At 39.7% G+C, this 16,515-nt stretch overlaps 1 protein-coding gene across 3 annotated transcripts in view; it reads right to left on the bottom strand.

Moving 5' to 3' along the window:
- Positions 1-16,515, bottom strand: part of DIS3 (DIS3 homolog, exosome endoribonuclease and 3'-5' exoribonuclease) — a 37,256-nt gene that overhangs the window by 7,275 nt on the left and 13,466 nt on the right. For all 3 annotated transcript variants that reach the window (XM_079778990.1, XM_079778991.1, XM_079778992.1), the window contains 11 exons: positions 16,190-16,354; positions 14,996-15,109; positions 14,749-14,886; positions 12,641-12,787; positions 11,561-11,677; positions 11,209-11,310; positions 8,836-8,900; positions 8,664-8,748; positions 5,644-5,771; positions 3,564-3,650; positions 1,145-1,301 (listed from right to left, as the gene is read on the bottom strand). In XM_079778990.1, the coding sequence (XP_079635116.1) occupies positions 1,145-1,301; positions 3,564-3,650; positions 5,644-5,771; positions 8,664-8,748; positions 8,836-8,900; positions 11,209-11,310; positions 11,561-11,677; positions 12,641-12,787; positions 14,749-14,886; positions 14,996-15,109; positions 16,190-16,354 (1,305 nt within the window). The remainder of the gene's footprint in view (positions 1-1,144; positions 1,302-3,563; positions 3,651-5,643; positions 5,772-8,663; positions 8,749-8,835; positions 8,901-11,208; positions 11,311-11,560; positions 11,678-12,640; positions 12,788-14,748; positions 14,887-14,995; positions 15,110-16,189; positions 16,355-16,515) is intronic.

The raw sequence follows: 16,515 nt of genomic DNA, 5'->3' as shown, positions 1-16,515 counted from the left end.
TGCTAATTAGACCGGATGTCCTCCCGGACATCCTTCCAGATGAAGCTGGGGCTGGGAGGGAAGCCCGGGTACTGGGTGCCTGCTGGCGGCCAGAGGGAAGCCCAGGTCCCAGGTGCCTGCCAGCAGCCGGAGGGAAGTCCAGGTCCTGGGTGCGCCGGGTCCCGGGTACCGGAGGGAAGCCGGTGGTGGCAGCCAGGGGAAGGAAGACCTACTCATACAAATTTCATGTATCAGGCCTCTAGTAAATTTATAAAAAGCAATAATTGTTCTGTGCAACATCAAAGCTTAACATTTTCTAAATGCATTTAAATATACTGAAGTATCAACATTCTCAAGAAAGGATGGTGGGAGCAGTAGTGCTGTTTCTCAAAGACCAATTTGTGCCTTCCTAATTTTTGCTGGGTAGAAAAAAAAAATAAAAACAGATCTGTATGTCTGTATTTTCTTTGCAGACATTTTCCTTCCATTCAAAGTAGAATTAAAGGCCAGAGACAAACTAATAAAAACTCAGAAACCAATGCCATCCTGTTAGAATAATTCAAAACAACTCCTTCCAGTTCTTTTCTGGACAGGAAAGATGAGACCTGAACAAGTGATAGAAAATCAATGTAAGTCATAGTCACCCCAAGGGTTAGGGTATATATGTTTAAATGAAAATCTACTAACTAGAGGCAGTGGGGGTATATGTGCCTGAGGAAATGCTGCCCTTTCTATATTTTTCCTTTTTCCATGTATGCAATAAGTGGACTTCCTTCTTAGGGACATGATATAAAGGGGGTTTAACTGAGTTAAAGAGAAAGAAATTATTTGTAAGTCTCTGAAGTTAGGCAGTTCAGAGGAGGCATGAAGTAACACAGGCATGAAGAACATGTATAACGTCACAGAGATATGGAAGAGCATGTTATGTTTAGGGTACTGCAAATAACTTAAGTCTATATAAATGAATCAATTTAATATGTTGTACATATTAAATGTACACAATGTGTTTTGTGAAGTATATTTCAGTAATTAAAAACTAAGAACTACTGGCATATTTTTGCATCAAGAAACAAGAACATTTTTATGGAGATGTAAGTAGATTGTTCAGTATAATGGATAGATCACAACACAAGTATAGATAACTTTTCAAACTACAGGACTTTACCTTGGATTTAGCTGCCTTAACAAGAATTTCATAATTTGATGGAGGAGGAGCAGGATGTTTTCGAAGCAGAGCATGTTCAGAAAACTCTTCATGAATTTTTTTTGCAACAGAGATATTGGCAAGTAACATAAATTCTTCCACCATGGAATTTGTTTCTCTACCGATGAAAAAAATCATTAAATAAAGAAAGAGAATCTGAGACTTCTATATATCATATTTATTTACAGGATATCTTTCCTACCTACAAGATAATAAAAAAATTTCGTATATAAACATTCACACGTGTGTGCACATGTATATTTTTATAATTTAGGGCTCTTTCATTTCTCTCCTATTATGCTAACCATCTTTTACTATGCATCTACTGTGTGAGAAAATCTCGTGCTAGAGAAGACTTTACAAATTGCATTAAAAAACAAGTTTTGCTAACTCTAAGTAATATATAAAATCTAAATCTTAACATTTTACCTCCTTTTACTGAGACCAAATTAAAGTAGATTTTTATTTAACTATAAATTCATAAAAATAAAGTTTACTAAGAAAAATTCAGTTTAAATCATGCAAATTTTCGTTTAAAAATTTAAACTTCCACTGATAAATCAGCAAAATGAAGAAATCATATTTACAATAGCTACTCTGGATGCTTATTATGTGTCAGGTATTGTGCTATAAGTGCTATATGTATTGTGTCATGTGTGTGTGTGTGTGTGTGTGTGTGTGTGTGTGTGTGTATATACAAGGTTTGCTAACTCTAAGTAATATATAAAATCTAAATCTTAAACATTTTACTTCCTTTTAATGAGACCAAATTAAAGTAGATTATTCTTCTGCAGATAAGACTTGAGTATTTTTCTCTGCTCAAGGTCAAAGTTATTATAGTAACAAGATCCACCCTAGGTTGTTTGGCTCAGTGGATAGAGTGTCGGCCTGTGGACTAAAGGGTACCGGGTTTGATTCTGGTCAAGGGCACATGCTGGGGTAGTGGGCTCAATCCCCAGTAGGAGGTGTGCAGAAGGCAGCCAATGAATGATTTTTATCATTGATGTTTTTATCTCTCTCTCCCCTCTCCCTTCCTCTCGGAAATCAATAAAAATATATTTAAAAAAAATAGTAACAGGATCTAAGTCCACATAAGTTACATCAAAACTCTTACTGGTAAGCAATCTGATATTGCCTTTTAATATAAATAGTCTATGTCCACTTAAAACTTAGTTTAATAAATTATCTGCCTTCTGTTTACATAGTTTATTTCTCCCAAGTCACTCAATATGCATTATTAATCTTTCATTCCTGTTTCCATTTAAATAACATAATTTCTTGACAAGATTGCTAAAGTTTATTAATTTTAAAAATATTACTAACATCTCCTATACCTTTAAAACTTAGGGGGACAATCTCTTAGTAATCTTTTCTTTTAATTGGTAGGAAGAAATGGATAATGTTTTCTTTTGGCATTAGATTCAATTTTTTCCTTCAAAAGAGCTCCTAGTGTTGGACTCACTGTTCATACTAACATTAAAACTTATTTGCACAGAAGTTCCCCCCCACTAAGGTATTTTTTAATTTTAGTTCTAATGCTATGAGGCAAATACTGATTCTAACTAACAAAGAAGTATATTCCCATTTCAATTCTCAGTCATCTACTAAGAAAAGTATAAATGCAAAATTAATTTCAGAATTACCTTATATAAGAGGCATGAAAAAGAGGCTTAATTCTGATTTAAACAACAATTTCCTTGTTTCCTAAATCTTAACTAAACCAATCCTATATAATAAAAGGGTAATACGCAAATCGACCAAACAGCTGAATGACCAGTCGCTATGATATGCACTGACCACCAGGGGGCAGACGCTCAACACAGGAGCTGCCCCCTGGTGGTCAGTGCGCTCCCACAGGGGGAGTGCCGCTCAGCCAGAAGATGGGCTGATGGCTGGCACTAAGGATGTCAGACTGTCAGTTGGACATCCCTCGAGGGCTCCTGGACTGCGAAAGGGCACAGGCTGGGCTGAGGGCCAGCCCCCCCATGCACAAATGTCATGCACCGGGCCTCTAGTAAAACAATAACAACAGTAGCTGAGTATAATATCTGAGAACCCTTGACAATACCTTCTGAGTTATGTAGCATTATTAGTCGGAGGCACTGAGAGGTCAAATAACTTGTCCAGCGTTGTATGGGCAGAAGTGCATCCAAACCACGGCAGTCTGGCTTCTAAGCCTTGTGACCACTATTCCATCCAACCACAGTACATTCTATACTAAGTACTTAGGAAATTAATCAGAGCAATCCTCTTTTACTTACCATAACTATTACTAGTCAAATTCTAATTTGGGTATAAATTATGTTTTATTTACTAACAAACCAGACATTACATCTAAAATCAAAATCTTATCTAGTGGCCCTCAAAAAAAATTGCATACCTAAGTTCCTTGGTCTGCAGATCTATAGGATCATGAGTTTCACTGTCCATGTGAAATCGAACTTCTGGAGAAGACAAAGTTAAAGCCCTAAATAAAAATTAAAGAGGTGAATTACTCAAGTGAACCAATAACATACATAGTTCTGGAAGTGATTCTTTTAAAACAGAAAATGATTATAACAAGCATGCAAGTTATTCTTCTGATGGCTTTGGACCACCTGTTAAGTTTTACAGATCTACAATGCACTTAATAAGAAAGCATAATAGCAACACAATAAAATAAGAGTCCCTGTGCTTTTGAGGCTTTCCATATCTTCTTGTCCCCAAACTATGAGATTTTAGTTACACGGGTTTGTAATCACTTTACAAATAAAGAAAGTTATTGGCAGCATATTATTTACCATGGAAAACCATATATTTGGGTGAGGGATGATAAAAGAGAGGCAAAAAGGAAGCTGCTATGGGTAGATCACTGACATTAGAATATCCACAGTTCCAAAGTATCGTCCCCCATAAACTCAACCAACGGAAAAGAGACTGATAAACTACAACTACTAATATGTTACAAACACTGATGGCTATTAATATTAGAGTGCTATGTGTCAGGTAACATATTATTCTAAGTGCTCTATGTGCTTGGTTCATTTAATGACTTGGCAATTTCTCCTCTGAAGAGTAAATTCCCACAAGCTAGATAAGTCTAATGTTTCTTTGCCCCTTGAAATTACTTTCATCAGGTCAGCTACAAATCAACCTAAAACTGAGAATTTTAATGAGGCTGAGTACAATCATGGAAAAGGGAAAAAATAGTAAGAGATGAGATCCAAATTCTTTTTCTTCCTTAACTCCACCTTTATTAGAGGAGCTATAAAAGGAATACTAGCAATAAAATCTCAATAAATATTCCTTTCTTTCCCTGCAGTATTTACAAGATTCTTCATCAGATTTATTATGTGTTTATTAATATATCTTTACTTAAAAAAGCAAAGTATACCAATCATATTTTGATCACTTTTTTCTTCATAGACCACTTTCTAGGACCTAACATTTATTCTTTAAGACAAAATTTAAGGTAAGACAGAACTTCTCCTTTAAGGCAAAGGATGTGATTTTTTTTGGTAATGATTGTTTTATCAATTCTGCCTAAGACTGAGAAGATTCAATGACAGCTTCTACCAGTAAATGACCTTCTATTTAAAAAATTAAAGACCATTTATAAGTTAAAAAATAGCTTTTCTACCCTAATTTTAAGAAGCTATGTTACAAATTTCAAGTTTACAACTTACTTTAAAACCATGAAAATAGCCCTAGCTGGTCTGGCTCAGTGGATAGAGCGTCAGCCTGCCGACTGAAGGGTCCCGGGTTCGATTCAGGTGAAGGGCACATGCCCAGGTTGTGGGCTTGTTCCCTAGTAGGGGGCCTGCAGGAGTCAGCGAGTCAATGATTCTCTCTCATCACTGATGTTTCTATCTCTCCCTTCCTCTCTGAAATCAATATATATATATATATATATATATATATATATACACACACACACACACACACACACACACACACACACATACATACACATATATATTAAAAAAAAAGCCAAAAATAAATATCCCATGAAAATAGCCCTGGCTGGTTTAGCTCAGTGGATAGAGCAATGGCCTGGGGACTGAAGGGTCCCAGGTTTAACTCTGGTTAAGGGCACGTGCCCTGGTTGTGCCTCAATCCCCAGTAGGGCGTGTGCAGCAAGCAACCAATCAATGATTCTCTCTCATCATTGAGGTTTCTATCTCTTTCTCCCTCTCCCTCTCCCTCTCTGATATAAATAAAAATATATTAAAAAAAAAAAAGGTAGGTAGAAGTAGGATGTCTCTACATCGAGCATGTCAAACTCAAAGGCTAACAGGGGTCAAATAAATGAGGCATGCGGCTGCGGGCCGCCAGTTTGATATGCTTGCTCTACAAAATAGACCTTATTCATCCTATTAAATGAATCATCATTATCCATGATAAAAAACTTTAAAGAGTTCGCAGGTTATCTTAAGATAAATGAATTAAGAACTATCTTAATAGATATTTTTGAAATGTACCCTTTTTCAATTCTTCTTCTTTTCAAAATTTTAGCTAGTTTATTTAGTCCACGGAGACTAATGGTAATGTCATCATTCATGGCTGCTGAATCAATTCTCATCTGAGCTTCAGCATATGTAAGGGAAGCCTAAAGAAGAAACCATATGTTAATATAACCCTTTCAAATTATAAAAACTAGTTTACTACATTCTTATATTTCCACTACATAAAATCCATGATTTTGAAAAAACTAAATATCATTAACAAAAGAGGCATTCCTAAGTGTAATATTTATATTCCACATCTATGATTTCTGGTTCATTAATTTATCTGATGCATTATGCTACATAAGCAAACTTAGGTTAAAGTAATATGGTAGTACTGTTAGTATATAAGTTGCTTAATTCACCTTACTTTCATATAAATAATGTATAAATACTCAGGTAATGCGAAAATAAGAAGTAAGGTTTGATTTGATAACTATAGAGTGAAATACTTTCTACAAGATATTAATCCCCTGCACAATGGCGAACAATTAAAGAAAACTTTAGTAATCTACATCAGGTTTTGCAAGAAATCTACAAAATACCAAAAATTAAGTATCTAAAAATGAGACAAATCATAGTAGAAAAAGATTTAATTTCCAATATCAACCCAATATACAAAGAGCTACTTCTGTTTCTATTTCACTCCTCATGGAAAACTACTATTTTTCAGCTGATTTTTTTTTTTAAAGATAACTTCATGTCCCGTCAGATGGTTGGAGCGTTATCCCGTGCAACCCCCCACCCCCAAAAAGTTGTGGATTCTATTCCCAGTCAGGGCACATACCTGAGTTACGGGCATTAACAGTAGGCAGCCACGGAAGTTTCTCTCTCATATGGATGTGTTTCTCTCTCTCTCCCCCTTCTTCTCTCTCTAAAAATCAATAAACATATTGTAATTTCACAAGTAAAAATCAGGAACAGCATAAGAGTGTTAGATGATACAATCCAGGTCAGATTGTGAGGATAGCCAACTCCTCAACTAGGAACTAAGAGTTCCCCTTCTAAAACTGTTTTCTGTTACATGTTCACTAATTTTTTTTTCATGTAATTTTGGCAAAGTCTGGGAGAAAAGTAAGTTCATTGCTATCCTATATAATAAAAGCCTATTGTGCAAATTATCCCCTCAACTGGGAGTTTGCTCACTATGATGTGCGCTAACCACCAGGGGGCGGCACAGAATATGGTGGGCACAGGTGACGCGGTGCTGGCAGCGGGCGGCAGTGAAGGCACTGCCGGCCCCAATGTGCCCTGAGGAGAGCGGATCGCGGCGGGATGGTGGAGCAGGTGAGCGGGTGGTGCCAGGCCAAGGCGGGTGCGACCAGTGGCAGTGACCGGGACGGGGCTGCCGCCCAGCTCCCAGGTGCTGAGGGAGTTGGGTGGGGGCCTGGTGACTCAGGCGGAGGGGGGCGCAAGGGGGCCTGGAGTCCCAGGTGCTGCCCAGGGCCCAGAGGTCAGCTGGGACCTGCCCTTCCACGCCAGAAGCTCGCGCTTCGATAGCCAGCCAGGCCTACAGACCGCACCCGTGCATGAATTTCATGCACTGGGCCTCTAGTTATAATAATAAAAGCATAATACACTAATTAGACCGGATGTCCTTCCAGGCGACCTGCCAGACGAAGCCGGTGCTGCGAGGGAAGCCCGGGTCCCGGCTGCCTGCTGGCGGCCGCAGGGAAGCCCGGGTCCCGGGTGCCAGAGGGAAGCTGTTGCCAGCAGCTGAGGGAAGGCAGGCCTACTCTTGCACAATTTTTGTGCATCGGGCCTCTAGTTTAAATATAAAATCTAAAAGGTTTAAATCATTCACATAGCACTGTTAGTCTAACACAGCTTTCTTTCCAACGGCTTGTTCATCACAACTGAAAGAATGATGTTAAAGGCAAAGAAAAAGCAGGTAAATTTTAGAAATGGATCAATGGAAGGAAAGGGGATTGGCAAACCTTAGGGGCAGACTCAAGGGAAAATAAAAATAAAGGGAATTGGGGAGAAGTCCAAAAAAAGGAAAAAGATGAGGAAGACAATCTGGCTTCATTCTGTCTGAACACAAATCTCAGGCTAGGTCTGCTGCAATCCAACACAGATTTATAAGATAATTTCTATGAATAAATATGAAGAAGAAGAAGATAGTATACAGGCCAACTTTGAAAATGCTAACCAGTCATGAGTTGGGACTGCTTCAGATAATTAATGGGATTCCTAAGTCAGGGCAAAAATCATCTATTTGGTCTTTTTAATACATTGTGGACGGATCACGAGAATTCTCGCTTCATTATTACACAGTGTTTTACAGAGTATCATACTTTACAAAGATATCATCTTGTAAGAACATGTAATAAATAACTTCAAAATGCTATGGGCATTTAACCCTTTGCACTCGCTTGCTTTTTTCTCAAGCTGCTACCGATGCTAACCATGTCGAGTCACACTCGACATCTGAGTGCAAAAGGTTAATTTTAAAGTATGATTTTTAACATTTATGTAAAACGTTTTTTGTACTCGTTCAATAAAAACTTATCTGGCCACTGGGTAAAGCTAGCAATAAAACACTGGTCCGTAATATGTTAAGTATACAGGCTTTATAAGTGTCTGAATACAGAAAAATCTTTATATATAAAAGGCTAACATGCCAAGTGTCCCCTCAGGAGTTCGACCAGGAGACCAGGAGTTCAATCATTCACTATGATGAGCGCTGACCACCAGGGGGTGGTGTGGAACGAAGGGAGGCCCCGGCCAACAGTCAGAAGGCCCCAATCGCCTCTGATTGCCAGTCAGGCCTAGGGACCCTACCTGTGCATGAATTTTGTGCACCGGGCCTCTAGTGGCTACATAAACTCATTTCTAAATAGCATCAAGAATTAAGCAGGTAACTTCAAAAATCTAGATTTTGTTGTAACACTGGAGAAAAAATTCCTAATAAGCCTAAACTTTTTCAAAACATTCTAGAACACTGTTAAAAGTATCAAAGATTTTAAACAATAAATATTAACCATGAAACTAACCTTTGAATTAATGGCACTTTTGGTAAACCTCGTTTTTAAGATTTCAGCATTGTGATTCATTTCCCAAATACATGAAAATGCCAGCCTATGGGGGAAAATAGACAATGATTGTTCATGGGAATCAGTTAAAGTAGTAACTACTATGTTCTTATGAAAAAACAAGCATAAATACCTGTCAACATTACATCTTAAGGAGCATAAGTTAGAACTAAGCAACTCTGGAACCATGTCAATCCTCTGGAACAGATAAAAGAGAGTTGCAGATTACATTTATTTATTTGAAGTTCTATTCTCAAGTAGCATTAATTTAACAAGAGGGGAAGAATATTCTGATCTCTATGAATAGAATTAAGAAAACATGAAATAAAAAGTCTATTTCTAGAAAAGTACTTAAAAAATTGTTATAAAATGAAAGCAACGAAAGAGAAGTGGACTTCTTATCAGTGGATCTAAGGATAAGTCCTCTACACTAAACACCTAGTTGTCCTCTGAGAGTATGAAATCTATAATCTGGATATGAAGTATATACTAGGTAACTGATACAAGACCTCCAAATTCTATGACTGGACCTTTCTCCAAGGCTTTCCACAAACTATATGGTGTTCTTAAAATACTAAAAAAGATGACACTAAAATTTTTATGTAAAAAAACTACATAGAACTTTGACAATCCTCTCTAATAAAATGGTAATATGCAAATTAACCATCACTCCGCTACATAACCCACGCCCACCAGCGAATCAGGGCGAGTATGCAAATTAACCCCAGCCAAGATGGCTACAGCCACAGAGAGCAAGGTTTCCCAGGTAACAGAGCAAGCCAAGCTTTCCGATAGCCCTTGCAGGCCTAAGCCTCCACTCAAGCTACAAAGTTTCAATTATAGAAGGTAAACAAATTCAAACAGAAATGGGGGCAGAACGAAGCTTGAGAGAGCAAGCCAGGGTTGCCGGCGGCAACAGGGGAAGCAAAGCTTTCCGCACACCCTGGCCGGGCTCACTCGCTTAAGGCTACAAAGTTTCAATTGTAGAAGGAAAATAAATTCCAGATACCAGGGCCTCCGCTTAGGTTGCCAGGGGGCGTGGCCAGCCTGCAAACCACCACAGGCCCCTCGCTCAGGCCACCCCACGCCCCAAAGGAACCCCACCCTGATCCGGGACACCCTTCAGGGCAAACCAGCTGGCCCCCATTCGTGCACCAGGCCTCTATCCTATCTAATAAAAGAGTAATATGCAGATTGACCATCACTCCAACACACAATATGTCTGCCCCCATGTGGTCAAAGATCGTGCCCCCATGTGGACACAAGATGGCCACTACAAGATGGCCAACAGGAGAGGGCAGTTGGGAGGCACCCGGCCTGCAAGGGAGGGCAGTTGTAAGGGACCAGGCCTGCAAGGGAGGGCAGTTGAGAGGGACCAGGCTTGCAAGGGAGGGCAGTTGGAGGTGATCAACCCTGCAGGAGAGGGCAGTTAGGGGTGACCAGGCCGGCAGAGGAGGGAAATAGGGGGCAAACAGGCTGGCAGGGGAGCAGTTAAGCATCAACCAGGCTGGCAGCGGAGTGGTTAGGGGGTGATCAGGCTGGCAGGCAGAAGTGGTTAGGGGCAATCAGGAAGGCAGGCAGGCAAGCAGTTGGGAGCCAGCAGTCCTGGATTGTGAGAGGGATGTCCGACTGCCCGTTTAGGCCCGATCCCGGTGGGATCGGGCCTAAACGGGCAGTCGGACATCCCTCCAGGAGTCCCAGATTGGAGAGGGTACAGGCTAGGCTGAGGGACAACCTCCCTCCATGCACGAATTTCGTGCACCGGGCTTCTAGTGAATTCATAACAGACTAAGCTTAATTTTCCCCTCTGCTATCACAATTTTTCTCTGTAACTTTATGAGACTATACATAAAGAAGAATAAACAGTAAACTGTGACAGTAAATTCATGACTTTATAAAAAACAAAATATACATTTTAATTAGTTACCCATAAATAGTATAAATTAAATACTACTGAACAATTATATCAGCTACACATACTTGTTATTTGGACCACTCAATAACAAAAAACATTGCAATATTTTCATTGATTTAAGGTTACCTTATTCTATATATTATTAGTCTTTTGCTAATTCATGTACTAATCCAAACTTCGACTATTCAAGAATTCACAAGTGCGCATGGTCTCTATGAACTAACTGGACAATTAGTATAATAGTTGTTCATCAAATTTCACTAAATACTGAGGCTGACTTTTCCTAAGCAAACACTTCAGATGTAACTGAATAAAATAAATAAATAAAATAATAACTGATTTTATTATTAAGAATGAAACATGCCTGGCTGGGGAGGCTCAGTGGTTGAGCATCGACCTATGAACCAGGAGGTTACAATTTGATTCCCGGTCAGGGCACATGCCTGGTTGCAGGCTTGATACCCAGTAGGGGATGTGCAGGAGGCAACTGATCAATTATTCTCTCTCATCACTGATGTTCCTATCTCTTTCCTTCTTCCTTCATCCCTGAAATCAATACCAAAAAAAAAAAAACCCAAAAACAGATGTTACCTTTTCACAAAGATACACAGTTGTTCCCCTTCTGGCTGATTCCTGATCCAAAGCATTTCCTGGCCTAATAAAATGGCTAACATCAGCAATATGAACACCAACCTTAAAAAGATAAAAATAAAAAGGTATCAACATGCCTAATTGGACAGAGTTTTAATAAATTTAGTTAAATTGAAAAAAGACTGTCACATTCACCATTTCAACTTTTGATACATGCCCATTAAGTCTCTGCAGCTACTAACAACTATACTTGGCACAAATAATTCACAAATAAATTCTACGATGGGTGAAAAGAAAACGAACTCAAAAACAAAACTATATTTAAATAAGAATGTAATTACAAAGTGAATACCTCCAAATTTCCATTTTCAAGCTCTCTACAATGCAGAGCATCATCTATATCAGTACATCCTGGTGGGTCCACACTACAAATACATAGATGTCTTAGGTCTTCTCGGTTTTTCATGTCCTACAAGATGCCACATGATTAAGAAATAAAAAACTGTTTTGGTAGTACAAATGCAGCACAGCTCTTATGAAATCAACATTATACAAGGGGACACCCTGTATTTAAAACAAACAAACAAACAAACCAATAACTTCATCTTATGACTTAAGGATTACCAGACATAATTTGCAACTTATGGTTTCCTTGCCTTTGAAAAATTTGACATAAGGTTGTGTGGGTCCTCTAGAAAAATTATCTTTTAGTAAAAAGTGATTTCTGTAATAACTAAGAGTCCTTTAACTAACTAAATGTGGGGGAGGAGGAAACCACAGTTTCTGCATATTTAAAAACACATACAGAATTCAAACAAAATTAAACCAGATATCCTATCTAATAATAGAGTAACATGTAAATTACCATCACTCCGCTACGCCCACGATTGGGCGGCGGGAGGCTGGGGGGAGGGACTCGGGGTGGCCTATCCCGCCATTGAGAGGCACGGATCCGCTGCCACTGAGGGGGGGCTACCCTGCTGTTGAGAGGCACAGGGGGCGGGACTCCCGCCCCCTGTGCCTCTCAACGGCCAGATCTGCGGCCGCTGAGGGGGCCTGCCGCGGACACCCAGCTGCGCCTCTCAATGGCAGGGTAGCCAGGTGTCCGCGGCAGCCCCCCTCAGCAGCCGCTGAGAGGTGCAGGGGGCGGGACTCCCGCCCCCTACGCCTCTCAACAGGAGGGTAGCCCCCCTCAGCGGCCAGGGACCATCAAAAGTGGGGGAGTTGGGTGCCTGTCTGCTCCGGCACCAGGCCTTTCAGAAGCCTCTGCCGAGCCGGAGGCTTCTGAAAGGCCTGGTGCACCACCGGACAGGCACCCAGCTCCACCACGAAAAGCGAAAGCGTGTAGGGGACCCTACACGTGCATGATTCAATCATGCACTGGGCCTCTAGTAGTCATTTATAAAGTCACTAAAAATTCTTATCAACTTACCTTTTCAGTAATGCTCCAGGGCATCTTTGGTAGAAAGCTAAGGACAGCCTGTGAAAAAGGCTGATGGGGAACATCATGCTCAAGTAACAAAACTTCTGTTTCAGTCTCTTTATCTCCAACTTCACCTAAATTTTTCACAAAGTGTCCCTAAAACCGAAAGTTATTATTAGAAAAGTATATTTTATCACTTTTTATTAGGTAATTTTTATTTTACTAGAGGCCTGGTGCACGAAATTCGTGTACGGGAGGGGAAGGTCCCTCAGCCCGGCCTGCACCCTCTCCAATCCGGGACCCCTCGAGCGATGTCCAATTGCCTCTCGCAATCCGGAACCGCTGGCTCCTAACTACTCACCTGCCTGCCTGCCTGATCACCCCTCATCCCTCTGCCTGCCTGCCTTATCGCCCCTAACCACCTCTGCCTGCCTGATTGCCCCTAACCACCTCTACCTGTCTGCCTGATCGCCCCTAACCGCCTCTGCCTCGCCCCACACCCAGGACCCAGGATTCCCTCCTCCGGCCAGTCGCAGGCACGCAGGACCCGGGCTTCCCTCCCTCTAGCCGGCCACAGGCACACAGAACCTGGGCCGGCTTCAACTGGGCCAGCCGCAGGGAACCATGGGCGGGCGGCTTTGCCCAGGCCATAGCCACAGTGCCCGGGACCGCAGGGTGGGTGTCTTGTCCCTCTCCCGGGCCCCAGCCGCAAGCACTGGCGTCCGGGACTGTGGGGCAGGTGGCTTGTCCCTCTTCCGGGCCACAGGCACAGGTGCTGGCGCCCCAGGACCACAGGGCGGGCGGCTTGTCCCTCTCCTGGGCACCAGGCACAGGAGCAGCTGCTGGCGCCCGGGTCCGCAGGGTGGGTGGCTTGTCCCTCTCATGGGCCGCAGCCTGGCTGGTCCCCATTCCTCTCTTGCGAGCCCATTTGTGCCTGGCTGGTACCCAATCCTCTCTCCCCAGTGTGAATGTCTGAATAGTTCCGGCACAAGGGTGCAAGGGCGTGACGACAATTTGCATATTAGCTGTTTTTTATATAGGATTATCACATTGAGCTCTTAAGCATTTATCATATAACCTTAGTATTTCTAAATGTACCCATAACCACTTCTTAGAAATGACTCCTTGATAAATTAAAGCTGATAAAGGGGATAACAATTCTCAAGTGTTTATGATGGAGACTTAGTGATGGCCTAGATTATTTACTATAATCATTTAAGTTTAAAATGTGCTTCAAATATAGTAGCTTTAAAATCTGTTTATTGGCATCTACTTAGGTCTTAAACACCATTTTTGTAGTCACTATCAAAAAGTATTTGTGCCGAAACCGGTTTGGCTCAGTGGATAGAGCATCGGCCTGTGGACTCAAGGGTCCCAGGTTCGATTCCGGTCAAGGGCATGTACCTTGGTTGTGGGCACATCCCCAGTAGGGGGTGTGCAAGAGGCAGCTGATCGATGTTTCTCTCTCATCGATGTTTCTAACTCTCTATCCCTCTCTCTTCCTCTCTGTAAAAAAATCAATAAAATATATATTTTTTTAAAAAGTATTTGTTTGAAAAATTGAGTAAAAGTAACCAAATGATTTACATTGGAATTTCAGAAGATTCATTTTTAAATTGGATGCACTACCTATCAAGTAATTTTGTGAAATATTCCTAAATTTCAGTATGAAGTTTACAAACAAGCATACAGTAGGTCCTCAGGTTATGTCAGAGATCCGTTCCTATGGTGCGACGTAAGGCAATTTTTGCTGTAATTCGGAACCCACCTACATAAGCACCTACGTCACCCACATGGAGCATATACACAGCAGTAATGAAGTGAATCAGTAAAAAAAAAATTTAAAAGAAAGATAACAATTCCTGACCTATACTTGTGGTAAATAAATAATTAAAAACATAAAGCACATATGTACATATGTTGAAATGATAGAACTTTTTTTTTATAAAAATTTATGAATTTTTTAATAAATCAATGGCAACATAACCACGAAATGATGTACGTTGAGTCCGATGTAACCCAAGGACTGCCTATATTCAAGTTTCACTAAGTGAAGCAATTTTATTCACAAATTTTAAATAAATTATTCTAAAATAAAATTACTAATTCAAACTTACATTTGGATATCTGGAATTTCTGGGCCATCCATCAATAGCAACGATAATTCTCCGTCCTTCCAAAGCAGACGCTTGTCTGGTTTCAATCCGAATTCGAGGAATTCTCTTCTCCGCAGGTGTAAAGAGATGTCTTCTTGACTAGAGAAAATTAGAAAAAAATATTTCACATACACACAGAAAATCACAGGATGAAGGCTCTAAATTCTATTAAATTGTATCATTTTTTATTACACAGCAATATACTCACCTCCTTAATATCAGACTTGGAAAGCATGCCACAATATGGTCTCCAATTCCTTTTTATTATTCCTACAACTCTACCTGTAGGCTTTAACATTTTTTCATTTACAGCAGTCTTAAGCTGGGATTTAAAAATAAAAATCTTGTTATTTTTCCTTTAAGTACAATGACACAATTTCCCTTCATAATTAGAATACAAATATGGATACTAATATTTTCAGGCCCTAAATTATGTCATAAAAGTAAAGAATCTTGATGTTTCAAAATTCTAGGCAAGGGCATGCCAAACCAAAGCATGGACATTTTCCATAATAATAAGGGACTACAAAGAGATAATTGAAAAAAATTAATATAACTGAATAAGTATGTCAGAATTCAACTCTTTCAATTTTAATATCAGGATTTACTAAACACATACAGAGGTCTGGGAATTAATAGACTAGGATTTTAGTAGTAGTATGCACTAATTAGCTGCGTGGCATTTATTAAATACTTTAAAAAAAAGAGATATGTCTTTAATGGTTCTTTTTTATCCAAAATAAAAATTCAAAGAATATTTCTTATTAGAAACAGCAGAAGAACCTTACGGTATTTCACTTCTAACACTCCTCTATGGCCTAGACTCTACAGGCACAATGTCATAGTAAGACTCCAGAATATAAATCATGGAAAAAGAACTACTAATGTATGAATAATTACATTATTCCTGAAATAGGGAAATAAATTGATCATATCAGGTAGACTTTGGCTCCTAAGAAACAACCAAAAGTATTCTCCTTCATAATAAATACGGTAATAGAGAAGGGCTAATTAAACAGACCCAAATATAAGGGCCCAGTAGAACATCTATTATACTAAGGGAATTTTAACATTACATAAAAGCATTTCAGAAAATTTTAATTTTATTTACTTAAAACTCACTAATTTCAGACAGATCATGTGATGCAGGTCAGACAAGATCAAGTTTCATACTCAAGTTAACAGTCTTTTTGCATTTAAACCTGTTTACTTGAGCCAAATAAGATATTCATTTAAAAGAAGACTACTGAAATAGAGGGGAAAAAAATCAACTCTGGGTAGAACTATACTTTTGTTCAATAAATCTGAAAGCAATGAGATTTGTGTAATATTCTCCAAAACTAACACATTGACTAATTATACAAAACTACAGACAAAAATTAAAACTTGCTTGGTTTCATACAATGCGTTCTGTTTCCTCTTCTTTCTCCACATCATCTTCATTTTGACCTTCATCATGTAAAACCACAGAAGACGGTGCTACCCACTGATTTTTGGGGAGTAGCTCCACAGCCACAATGTCTTCATGAACAGCTCGATTTAAATTTTTAAGCCCTTGTAAGATTATCTGTGTAAAACAGTAAATGGCATGTGTCCAGATATTTTAATGGCAATAATTGGAAGGTTACCTAAAAGTTTAGATATACTCTGAATGTCACCATGTATTTCTACTTGTCCTCCTTTATCGTGTCCCTTTACTACACCCTCTTAATTTCTCAATATCAAGTA

This window comes from Cnephaeus nilssonii, assembly GCF_951640355.1.
Source record: "Cnephaeus nilssonii genome assembly, chromosome: 8".
NCBI classification, from domain to species: Eukaryota; Metazoa; Chordata; class Mammalia; order Chiroptera; family Vespertilionidae; genus Cnephaeus; species Cnephaeus nilssonii.
This window is presented reverse-complemented; position numbering and strand designations above follow the sequence as displayed.